General features: G+C 36.5%; 1 protein-coding gene across 6 annotated transcripts; it reads left to right on the plus strand.

Annotated features, from left to right (window-relative positions):
• Positions 1–1,290: 1,290 nt before the first annotated feature.
• Positions 1,291–11,782, plus strand: LOC113697237 (alpha-L-arabinofuranosidase 1-like). 6 transcript variants are annotated; one of them, XM_072054027.1, is made up of 18 exons: positions 1,291–1,543; positions 2,436–2,653; positions 2,902–2,956; positions 3,635–3,846; positions 4,280–4,401; positions 4,501–4,648; positions 5,720–5,789; positions 7,101–7,246; positions 7,355–7,400; positions 7,496–7,548; positions 7,849–7,993; positions 8,695–8,813; positions 8,935–9,006; positions 9,086–9,189; positions 10,241–10,297; positions 10,381–10,579; positions 10,969–11,115; positions 11,208–11,460. In XM_072054027.1, the coding sequence occupies exons 2-18, from the start codon at positions 2,477–2,479 to the stop codon at positions 11,280–11,282; spliced, it is 1,947 nt and encodes a 648-aa protein (XP_071910128.1). In that variant the 5' UTR covers positions 1,291–1,543; positions 2,436–2,476; the 3' UTR covers positions 11,283–11,460. The 6 variants fall into 6 exon arrangements, with proteins under 6 accessions (XP_071910128.1, XP_027072573.1, XP_027072571.1 ...); XM_027216770.2 differs by lacking the exon at positions 11,208–11,460 and adding an exon at positions 11,496–11,782 and having other exon boundaries at positions 1,295–1,543; XM_027216771.2 differs by lacking the exon at positions 11,208–11,460 and adding an exon at positions 11,496–11,782 and having other exon boundaries at positions 1,295–1,543; positions 2,447–2,653.
• Positions 11,783–12,620: the final 838 nt, after the last annotated feature.

Here is a 12,620-nt window from a genome sequence, read left to right on the forward strand (position 1 = left end):
TCGTTAGCTCGGGAATCGATTTACGAGCTTGAATGTATATAATATATATATATATATATAATTTTTTATTTTAATACTAAAATTATACATATATCCCTAATATTTATTATTTATTAAGAAAAAATAATCATTTGTTGCTTTCATTAGATTAATTTCCAGAAACTCAAGCTAATGAGTTGCTCACGAGTTAGAAATTCGAGCTATGTTACGAGCTAACAATTCGAGCTGAAAATCGAGCTACAGCTCGCGAGCTTTGTCGATTTGAGCTCGAGCCTCCATTCTGTTCACAGGATCACGTCGACCATTTCAATTCCCTGTAAATCTCCTTAGGTTGAAATAGAATCTTGGTTTGCACAATACGCTTAAGAAAAACATGTCATGGACACTTCTGGTAGCTACAAAGATACTGCGTTTTTCTTTTTTTGGCTTCAAAGCATTTGAGCAGTTGAGGCATTCTGGCCTAGCGAAGAAGCCTGTAGAAAGGCCCATCTATGGCGGCGGAACCCCACCGTCCTCCAGCTTTTGAGATCCTTCTCAAGAGCTGTATGTAAATAATAATAATATTAGTACTGTATTAGAGAAGAATTGTACTAGCCCAGAAGCATCAAGTTCAGGGGCGTCTCTTTCATACTATATTTCAGTAGTAAATTGTAATTCAGGCAAATACTAACAAAAATCTAGTTTTGATTGAGAGTGTTAAGAGCAGCAAACACCCTTAATTTAATGGATAACAACACACTTGGTCTTCGCCTTTCTGATAGTGGATAAGAACAACAATATTGCAAGGAACTAGAGTGGCCTGCATCAATATACGAAATACCAAAATGTTTAAGTCCAAATGGGATAGATAGTGCATGAAGCAGATGGACTGGTGGGGTCAAGAAAGAAACTTTCACGCAATTAACTAAGGGAGGAAGAAGGAAGAGCTTATTTCTGAAATACTACTCCATATACATATACATATATATATATATATATATATATATATATATATATATATAAGTGTGTGTGTGTGTGTGTGTGTAATAGCGCTACACTACAAGTCCGGGTCAACTGCTGCTGCTGCTGATTGCAGAGTCTTATCGTACAGCAATCATGACTAGAGTGTTACGTGAAAGCAAAGTCGGGACCTCTAACCATATCTGTAATCTTGAACAAGTCATCTCCGCAATGCAAGATGGGACAAGAAAAAACCGCGCTTCTGGACGGAGTATGACTTCTCCTCCAATCAATAACTACCCCTTGTGTGCAATAAAGAAAAAGGGGACATATTAATTAATTGATAGATAACAACCCCCATTTGCCTTGGCGGCTTTGCCTTTGCTTTTACACGTAGGCTACTCAACATACACTAACAACTTGGGAGCAAACTCAAGGATCAGAAGGCAAGAAATCTTGCCTTTTGCTTTGCCTTCCCACTTTCTGTTGTATCAGTGTGTATCAACTCTGAGCTCCAACCATATATAATTGCCTCCCCTCAATGTGACTCATCAAATATCCAAATTAAACTAAGGCTTCATTTGCTGATGATTCAACTTTGCAGGTAAACTACTCGCTCCTTCAATACTCCAAGTTGACATGAAAAAGAATGTGATGATGCTCTTATCAATTTGGATTTGTATCACTACACATCTCCAAAAAAACAAAAAAAAAAAACCGATATGTTAATAAAAAATCTTCATGAGCTTGATGCTGCAATTTAGTTTTGTATAATACTCTGTTGAATGCACTGTGCATCCAGTGGTACCATATTTGCCTCCATGGATGTGCAATTATCCTTGGTTTGAAAGACTATTAAGTTCACCCCATAAAGGAAGTTTATGGTGACAAAAAAGTTGCAGTATTCCTCGTGTGTTTACCTGGAACTGTCTCTAGCTCCTTGGACTTGCTTTGTTTTTGTGTGCACGCATGATAAGATTTTCAATGCAGTTTATATGTTGAAATGCCTAAGAATTCTCTTACATTTTGTAGTTTTGTGCAGGGCGCTTTATGGTACTGTTTTAGTCAAGTTCCTTATCTTGAGTCATTTTGCCTGGCTTCAAATTATTATTTGCTTCCCAAATGCTGGTCTTCAATGGACTTGTTTCGAGTTTTAAGTTTGTGTGGTAGTTTTTTTTTTTCCCCAACGATAACAGAATTCTGTGGTAGTTAGTAAGAAGTTATTTATTCAAACAGGTTCTAGTCTGAAAACAAGGTAAAATGCTGAAATGGATACTAACTTCTTGTCATGATTTAGTCATATCTGTGTTTGGAGGTCCATCTGCTTAACCACCATCATTGAAAAGTTAAATCGCATTAATGTCCTCATAATCTCTTCACAGTCCCAATCCAGATTGGAATGATCAGTAATGATAGGTTGTGGAGGACGTCATTCTATTCACGCTTTGTTTACCAGTTAACTGCTCAGCACAAACCTGAACTAATTTCCTTTGTAGTGCTTAAACAGGCCACAGGAAGCTGGTGCTACAAGGAAGAAATGTCTTCCAGTCCTCAACCATGTGGAGTTCTGCTCTTCTTTTTAGTTGTGTTGTGTGCCTCGTTTAATAGCTCTGCAACTGGAATTGAGGCAAACCAGTCAGCATGGCTGTCTGTGGATGCTGCTCAAGCATCAGCAAGAAAGATTCCTGAAACCATGTTTGGAATATCATTCGAGGTTAGTTCAGTTGACATGGTTAATTATTTGTATATAAGGGTGATTTGCTGCCTACTTTTTGTCCTTTAGATGCAAAAAAAGTTATGTTTCAACCACAAATTCTTATCTTTGTTTATCTTATTTCAGGGTTTTTTTTTGGGCAGAAAATAAAAATCCAAGGCTTATATTGTATTACTTCCTAGTTATATCTTTTACATCAACTTGCAGACTACATCAAGTGTATTGATTGAGCAGTAATGGTTCTACAGGAAATCAACCATGCTGGGGCTGGTGGATTGTGGGCAGAGCTAGTCAGTAACCGAGGTCACGTTTCCCTTCACTTAGTCATAAAGAAATTGATATCTTATTGGTATCAGTTGGATCTCTGAAGCTTGTATCTTTGCGGCAATGTCTTACTTCCTCTCTCTGAAATTAAGTGAAGAATTTGTCTTAGCATGCAGAGAGGATAATCAATTTTATACCTTTTCAGCAATGCACTTCATATCTAGCCGGTTGTGAGAAATCTTTTTTCCGAAATATCCTTCTGCAGTTATATACACATTATAAGAAAAGTTATATCTTGTGAAAAATGTCAAGTTCATTAAAAAATTTGCAGATCTCTACCTATTTCTTGTCTTGGCACATTTAGGATGGTGTTCAAGATGGACCTAATCATTTCATTGCGTTTAAAGATTTTGTAAGACAAAGTTCTATTTTATTTTTTTGTTACCAATCGGGCAGGTTCATTATTGCCATGCCCAGATGCTAAGTCCATTATGCAAACTATAACAACTTGACAAGCATTGTTGCAATGACTCATAACAGTTTGCCAACTTCCACCCCCATTTTAAGGACTCAGGGAAGATCGATTTGATTATCATCTTCAGGTTTTCATAAAGCTTGAGAAGTATATGTCTGCTTTACTTGGTGGCAGAATCTTTCATTTGATTTTTTTTTTAAGGTCTTTAATCTTTGAGTTCTAAAGAGAATTCACAAATTCAGGTTTTGAAGCTGGGGGAGAGAGCATCCCATCAAACATATATCCTTGGTCTATTCTGGGTGATGAATCATTGTTAATTGTATCGACGGACCGTTCTTCATGCTTTGAACGAAATAAAGTTGCACTCAGGATGGAGGTCCTTTGTGACAATGAAGGACCCATCATTTGTCCCGCTGAAGGAGTTGGAATATATAATCCTGGGTACTGGGGCATGGTAAAAGATAACTCATGACTTCAACAATCATATAGAACCTTTCTGTGTTTGTTGCATAGTCCAATAACAGTTGTGAGGTCCATTTAATTCTTTCAAGAATGACCCTGTTAAGCCACCCCATATACGTCAAGATTTACTATAGGTTCAATTATTCCATCTCTTACATGCTTAGAGCACATTTTAGCTTGGAAGTAAGCGCCGTCAGCATCGGGTTTTATCTGCATATGACAAGATTTTATGCACATAGGTTGTGTACTTCTTATATTCATCATGATTCATATAATATAGTTCAGGCATATTAATTCATATTTTGTACCTAATCTCTATCTGTTAGTTGCTAAAGAGATCTGCTAATCCATTATGTTGTCTTTTTTGTAGTAAGGATGTCTAACTGACTTAAACCCTTTGCATTACTCACTTTGCCATGTTCTAGAACATTGAACAACAGAAGACATATAGGGTTCTCATGTACGTCCGCTCATCAGAATCAGTTAACATAACTGTCTCATTCACTGGTTCGAATGGTGCGAGGACACTGGCCACTTCTAACATTGTGTGAGCACCATTTGCTCATAAATATGGTTATCAGGATGCTTCTTAATCTACATACTCTGTTAAATTTTAACTTTCAATTGATCATCGGTGTTCTTGCAGTTCTTCTGATGTTTCAAATTGGACAATGATTGAGGTTTTGTTGGAGGCAGCAGGGAGTGATCCCAATTCAAGGCTGCAACTGATGACAACAAGAAAAGGTGTCATATGGTTTGATCAAGTCTCAGCCATGCCTTTGGACACATTCAAGGTGTAAATCGCATTTGAATACAATCAATTTCTGAACGGTTTATTAAAGAAAAAACTGATCTTTGCTTGCAAGTAATTTACTGTTTTTCTTCTGAAAATCTCACAGAGTCAGAGATTTTTGAATGTACAAATAATGAAGTAAAATTACAACTGGGATGCCTACAAGTTTCTGCTCTTTTCTCTTTGTGGTAACCTTTATGAGTTTTAACTGTGAGACCTTAACGAGACATTGTTATTTATCCATAATCGAATTTCATGTTAATCAGGGAGACAAAAGAAAATATTAAGGCAAAAGAAGAAAGAAAAAGCTGGTAGGGGGAAACAAAGATAACATGTTATTGGTATCAATCATCAAAAGTGCAGCATCATCACTCAAAGTTCAAGAATTGGGTTTCAAAGAATTGTGATAACAAGAGAGTAAGAAAAGAATGCAAGTACAAAATGGCACAATCTGCCAAGTTGATTAATGGTCTCAGTATGCATTTAATCATCAACTTTTCTCTATAATAGAAGTCAAAGCAGACGTTGTCATCCAATGAACTGTTTTCCTCTTGACAACTTTCTTCTCTTTGGTGTGTAATTCATCAACATAGATTCCCATTGACCAGCCATATTAGTCATAGTCCCGCATTTATCTTATGGAACATTGCATGAAAATCTAGGTGGATTCATGACATTGATGATATTGCCTCATTCTGATAAAGCTACAACGCACTAATTGCCTGACTAGGTTTTGTGTGCCCTAAAGGTTCACTTTTTGGGTTTCTAATTAAGATTGGTTTAGGTAGTTAACTATTGAGCGTTTAACATTGTATGAGGATTCTTCCATGTTCATGATATAAGCATTCCAATTTGTGGCCAGACAGAAAAGTGGAAGCTTTACAACATGGTAAAATATTGATTTGGTGAACTTACTTCACTTTTTCACTGGTCTGCTACCTAAAGATTCAGGCTTAATGCTGATTTTGGCTTTTCTGATAATAATAAGAGATCCGTGCTTTACCTTTAGATAGATGCATGTCCACAAGTAGTTCTTTTGTTTTTTGTTTTCACTCTGATATCCTTGCCACAGGGACATGGTTTTCGACAGGATCTCTTTCAAATGCTTGCAGATTTGAGACCCAGGTTTATCAGATTTCCTGGTATGTTGTAACTGATTTCTTGTGTTCAATTTGCAACGTGTTCTTCTTGTGGCTTCAGACAAACTTGATCAAACAATGACATCATTGGAAAACTTGGGATACTCCATACCATTTTCCTATGTTTTCCTGGCTGGTGTTTTTCATTTTTTATTTAAGGATGGAATAGTATCAGTGAAAAAGGTTGTATCCATACAGTTCTAAAGAATCCTTAAATTCGGAAAATGCTGATAAAGAAAGAAGTAAGATTGAGCTGGCAATTAGACAAGCTTTAGACAAGGCATAATAGCATACTCATTTACCTCAAAATACTATACCTAGATTTCTTGACCCTCCAAAGCACTCCAGATAATCCATGACTCTCCCATAGAGCAATTCAACCTCTTGTGCAGTCTGCTTTATCTCGTTCTGGTTTCCAGCACAATTAAAACTTTATTCCAACCATGGGGAAATGTGGTGGTTATCTACTCGTGCTTTGTTTTTTACTTTCTTGGATGACAGCAGACACATGGCTTATTCAGGTTCTTATTCTTAGCCATCCTGAAGTTTTGAAGTTATTTATTCGAGTAGTTTATGGCAGTTAATGTTGGACGACGACCTAAAGTAATGTGAATGCTCAACTGTGGTTCTTCTTATTTGTTCCAAAAAAAAAAAAAACTCTTATTACTTAACATCCATTTATAGCAGTTGGCCCTTAGAATCTTTTTGACTGCTATGGAAGTTCTGCGTTTTACAACATTGAATCTTGAGTTATTAAAGTATTAGGTTCACAAGAGTACAATTTAGGATAGTGCAAATTTTAGTTCAAGCAACATCTCTTAAGCTATGATTCCAAATATTTCCTTGGTCACTGGAATTCTGTGCGTGATGTAACCGCGTGTTGCACTGTAGGTTACTAAACCTTTGAGATTTAAAAGTTATAGATGATCCCATAGACAACTCCTGATTTTAATATCTAACTCTGTAAGATTTTTTCTTCTCATATTTTATCTCCAATGAGTCTGCTCACTTTGACCGTGCTCTTTGTAGTTATAGCTTGGTTTCCTTTATGGATTATCTACAATTTCTCTCCCCTGAGCAATATGATAGACTTTTTGGCTTCAGCAAGTTGATAATCTGTGTAGTTGACAATAACGAACTCTGGCTGTCCTAGTTAGTCAATCCAACCAATGCTGTAGATCTACTCTCTACTTTCATCATACTGGTTAAATCTGTATATCTTCTTTTGTAGTCTGATTAACTTCATTTCAGCAGCATCACCTTTCATAGAGGCCTCAATTCTTAGGTAATTCTTCCTTGTGCATCTTGTGGTAGGTGGTTCTTATGTCGAAGGTGAATGGTTAAGAAATTCATTTCAGTGGAAAGTAACCGTTGGACCCTGGGAAGAAAGACCAGGACATTTTAATGATGTTTGGCAATACTGGACTGATGATGGACTTGGTCTGTTTGAGTTTCTCCAGGTTATATAATGGTTTCAGGCATATCATTGCTCTTGTTCTTTTGGAGAATTTCAGTCATAATCTGATTGCTTCTTTCTTTCTCATTTTTTGGTCGTTATTATTCTGCAGCTCGCTGAAGATTTGGGCTCGTTACCGATATGGGTTTTCAATACTGGTATTCTGCAGATTTTCCATAATTAGCTTTTTTTTTTTTACGTTTATATATCTTGGAATCATTATTGATATTGTTTTCTATTAAACTTTCCTCAGGAATCAGCCTTAATGATCAAATTGATACCACGAGAATCTTACCTTTTGTGCAGGTATGTTTTTTGGTTCTGCTTAAAAAAAAATTATTGATTAACATCCATCAATCTCAAAACTTTCCAATACTTTAGCTTGTCAAGAAACTTCAAGTGATGATTCATGTTACAACATCTGTGAGTAAATCATCCTGTTACATAGCACTGTTTTTTGGAGCTGCCTCCAAAATAACCTTCCTGATGCTCTGATCCGTTGGATCTTTAAGTATGATTCTTCAGTCTAAAGATTCATGACTAATTACTGTATATAAGAGTGGAAGGCTGACAAAGGAAATAAAGAATTCTTCTTTCCAAGTGTAGGAAATTCTGGATGGTATTGAGTTTGCCAGAGGAGATCCTAATTCAACATGGGGATATGTCCGAGCAGCAATGGGCCATCCAGAACCCTTCAATCTGAGACATGTTGCAATTGGGAATCAGGATTGTGGAAAGACAAATTATCATGGTGGGCAAAATGTTGTTGTTGGTGCTTTTGAAGCATATATCTTCTTTTTTTTTTTTTTTTTAACCATATGATGAAACTGAAGAACATAACAATTCCTGCTTTCTGCGAAAGTTAATTCTCACACTTTAATCTCCCAAGTTTGTTGGGACACATACTCGCATGTTTACATTATCTGATGATTTAGAAAGTAGAACATTTCTGTTTACATTTCTTTACCTGAGCTCTGAGCTGCAAATCTTTTGGTACTTACTGCATATTTGTACAATGACTATGTCAGACTGTTGATTTGATTTTGTGAATAGTTTAAACAGGTTTGGTTGTACCATGGCTTAGCAATTTATTTTTTTGCCTTACAGTTCTCATTAGCTCATCTCTATCAACAAATTGCAATGGCTCTTGCCACACACTTGATTTCTACTTACACTGCAGAAGAATGATAACAAAATTACATTTGCATTATGAACATTGTCTATTTACTGTGCTATTTCTGTGGTAATTTCTTCCCCTCTAGGAAACTAAAAGATATAAAAACCCTTACTCGACAAGTGAAATCATCTACAAAGTTTTTAAATTTACATCATTCTGTTGACAGAATCCTTACTATGATTCGAAATCACTGCTTGAATTCGCTTCCTGTTTATTTAAATTACATAATTTACGTGGAATGAAATTAAACTAAGTCATTCTTAATCATGAATTAGGCAACTATCACAAGTTCTATTCAGCAATAAAGAATGCATATCCAGATATCAATGTTATCTCCAACTGTGATGCGTCTTCCACACCATTGGATCACCCAGCAGATTTTTACGATTTCCACGTAAGATCTTCAAGTTTTTTTTTTATGAATTGCGACAGCTTACTTGAAGCCTTGGTACTGATATACCAGTTGGCTTTTTGTTTCCTGCTTTTGCTACACTTTTCCTTCCTTTCTCTGGTAGGTCTATGGTGATGCTAATTATGTCTTTGCATCGGCTCGTAACTTTGACCGTACAGCACGTCTCGGACCTAAGGTGTGCAGAAGTATTTTCCAAGTGTTGTAAATTGTTTTTCTTATGTGATGCTTCTGAAGCCTCTTAAATGGTTTTCCAGGCTTTTGTCAGCGAATACGCTGTGACTGGAAAAGATGCAGGTAATGGAAATCTTTTAGCTGCACTTGCTCAAGCTGGATTGCTTGTTGGCCTTGAAAGAAACAGGTATATGCAGTTTTCCCCCAGAATTTCCGTTTCAATACTTGTCATTGCGCGTATGTTCATCTTTTTACTCATAGTACAGATAATGATAAACTCTCGTGGATGGTAAGTCAGGGGATGCAGCAAGGTAGTGACCAGATCGTGCATGTAAGGATAGAGCTGTTGAAGCATGAGTTTATAGCTGCAAATTGAAGCATTTTTTTGATGGCATACTTCCCTGATTTCCCCTGTTACAGATTTCCTTTGAAGTTATTCATAGCATCATGCAGCCAGCTGCTGTTCTAAAAACTATTCATTAATTATGTAGGGTGGAGTATAAGATAAGAAGAATCTTTACCAAGTTTACTCGATAATGGTACATGTATGGAACCCAGACAGAGAGACAGAGAGATGAAAGTTTTAATGTAGTGTAATGGAATCAAACAGTTCAAACAAGTAACTTAACAAAAGCTCATGCGGGTCTGGTTTGCAGAAAGAAACTTCAATCTGTACTTAAACTTACAAGGACTAGTAGGTTTTGGTTGTTCTTCCAATGTGGAGCACTTCAGATTTCCCATCTATGCCTTAAGGAGAAATTACTGATTATGTGGCTTATCATCGAAGAGAAAGTAACTCAACAGAAGTTTAGGTATTCTGATGATGATACGTTTAAATGTCTGATCCTTTTATGAAAAGCCTTGTATTTGGACGAGAAAATGAGCACAACTAGACAGACTACTTACTCTCTTGTACTGAGTAACCATAACCAATTAATCCTGCTCATAATCCTGCCTTAGATCAATTGATTGTATAAGCTATTTAGCTGAGAAAAATCAGCCTCCCAAGAATCGCCTAGGTTTACTCTACCAAGAGCTGATCACCAACTTGAATAAATAGTCAAACTGCCAGACACTTTCTAGCATGACTGCAACTTGCCCGAAATGTTGATATTTCACTACTTTACTTCACAAATATTTGCTTAGTCACAGTGCCTTAATGTCTTCACTGTTATGGCTATCTGGATAAACAAAAATTTGAAAAAAAATGAAGACTTAGCTATACTTCCACAATGCAGTGATGCTGTTGAGATGGCGAGCAATGCCCCTCTATTTGTGAATGTGAATGACAGGCGGTATGCCTAAGTTCTTCTCTCCATCTGTTTTATGATCTTTGTTTCTGTAGTATGTGTTGTGAACAAAATCATTTCTTAATTAGGTTCAATCCCGATGCTATTGTATTCGATTCTTCAAAGGTCTATGGAACACCTAGTTACTGGATGCAGACCTTTTTCAAAGAATCAAATGGTGCAATGCTTCTTAATTCCACTCTTGGTGCCAAGACCTCAGCTTCACTTGCTGCATCTGCTATACTCTGGAAATCCTCGGATGATGGTAGACAATATTTGAGAATCAAGGTTGGATTGCTCTCTTTTATTAGCACAGAACATGACATTAAGCTTGCTAATTTTGGTCGTAGAATCACTCGAGTCAACTTCTTAAATTTATTTGTCATTGCCATAGCATGGAAATAACTGTGAATTCAAGTTACTGAGATGCCTGCAATTCTTGATGGCAATTCTTAGAACATCTCGAAATCCTGATAGGGAAATTCAAGATAGCAGTTCAGTATGATTTTCTTCTTCTTAAAGTTGCATACTCCATGATCTAGGCTTTTTCTTATGTCTTACTAGCATAATATTGGATTTGAGGCCATCTATGTCCTGTTCTTATTAGAAAACGAAAGAATGGTTGGACTTTCATTTGATCGTTTAACAGCAATTTTATGTTCGAACATCTTTTGCAGGTTGTGAACTTTGGCAGCAGCACGGTGAATCTTAAGATAACCATTGACAATTTGGACTCAAACTTAATACAGGCAATTGGTTCCACACAAACTATATTGAAATCTAGCAGTTTGATGGATGAGAATTCTTTCAAAGAACCACATAAGGTACTTGAGAATCATGCTTTTGAGTTTGTAGTGCTTGAGGAATTCACAAAGTTTCTGAAAATTAGCTGTCTGTTTTTGTCATGCATGTCCAGGATTTCATTATCCTACCATGCAGCCATTGCCTGGATAGATTCAAAGCCATTTCAGTAGTAGTTGGAATACAGTAGTTTCCATAATTGGTACCGACGTGTAGGCCTGTACAAGTATTCTTGATTTTTGTCTGAACTCAAGCGGTATGAACCAGAATGCTTTTCCTGCTGTATTTTTCCGAAATACTGCAGGACATGCTACCTCGATCGATCACAAAAAGTGTTTGTCTAGGGATTCTCAGATGACAATATTATGTTTTGCAGTCTGATCGTGAATTAATCTGAATGCAGGTGATACCAGTCCAAAGCCCCCTGAAAGCTGCTGGGAAGTCCATGGCCGTCTTACTTTATCCACATACTTTTACTTCCTTTGATTTGTTGACATTGTTGACGATGTCACAGGCCATTTAGGTCCAAGAACATGCATCTTTCCCTCCCTAATAACTTGTACTAATGGCTCTGAATGAAATATTGAGCATTCATGTTCAAAGTTGTTCTTTTTGTTTACCACTACGAAAGTATCCCCCTTGAACTAAAATGACAGCAGCATAAAGAATTCCTTTGCCATCTAAGCAACATATCCTTTGTGTTGTTCTATAGAATTTATTCTTAATTACAATGAAAAATAACAAATAAACAGCAAAATACAGGGAATGAGTTAGAGCAAATTTAAATATTTACTGTTAAGTACACATATAATAACGAAGAAAAGGAAATAACCAGCGACACAAGAGAACCGGAAAGACTATCATCGATTATATTATTGTTTTCATCCTTTTTGGATATCCATCAATACTCAACCACCGGCCTTTGGGCTGGTGGCCACCACCTAGTTGGTAGGGTGGGAGGCAAGGGCACCAAAAAATGCCACATTTAAGTGGCTTGTTTCTAAAAAAAATTCAGGCGGGTGTGCTGTGCACCCGTCTGGTCCGATGATGATTCAGCCCCCTTCGGATTATCTCTGGACCTCTTTAGGTCCACTCCCTCCTCTTAGTGTAGGATAGATTAGGTTTATCGTCTCCGAAAAAAAAAAAGAATATCCATCAATACTCAAGTCTTCTTATGAAATTGATCACCTGCGATAAAATATATGTATATATATATATATATATATAACTAAACATGAAGTTATGTATATTTGTTATGTAATAATTAAATTGTAGTCATTGGATTGAAGCGAAAGCACATGAATATGTTATGGATGCATCCTCTCTAATACTAATAGAGTGGCATAATCGTTTGCAGCAACTGGTACATGCATACAAATTACTACTGCAAATATTTATAGGTGCATGCACTGTAATCATGCACTTTTTCTCCCTGTATAAAGACTCGACCATCTATACATCTTATCTAATTTAGATTAATTATTTCTATTCCAAGAAAGAAATTTAAAATACTTTGTACTTATAACCC

This window comes from Coffea arabica, chromosome 6c, assembly GCF_036785885.1.
Source record: "Coffea arabica cultivar ET-39 chromosome 6c, Coffea Arabica ET-39 HiFi, whole genome shotgun sequence".
Taxonomy (NCBI): Eukaryota; Viridiplantae; Streptophyta; class Magnoliopsida; order Gentianales; family Rubiaceae; genus Coffea; species Coffea arabica.

Coding starts and splice junctions, on each gene's coding strand:
- LOC113697237 (XM_027216770.2), top strand. CDS start 2,477: ATGTCTTCCAGTCCTCAACCATGTGGAGTTCTGCTCTTCTTTTTAGTT. Junction 7,401..7,495: donor GATATGGGTTTTCAATACTG/GTATTCTGCAGA, acceptor AACTTTCCTCAG/GAATCAGCCTTAATGATCAA. Junction 7,994..8,694: donor TGGAAAGACAAATTATCATG/GTGGGCAAAATG, acceptor ATCATGAATTAG/GCAACTATCACAAGTTCTAT.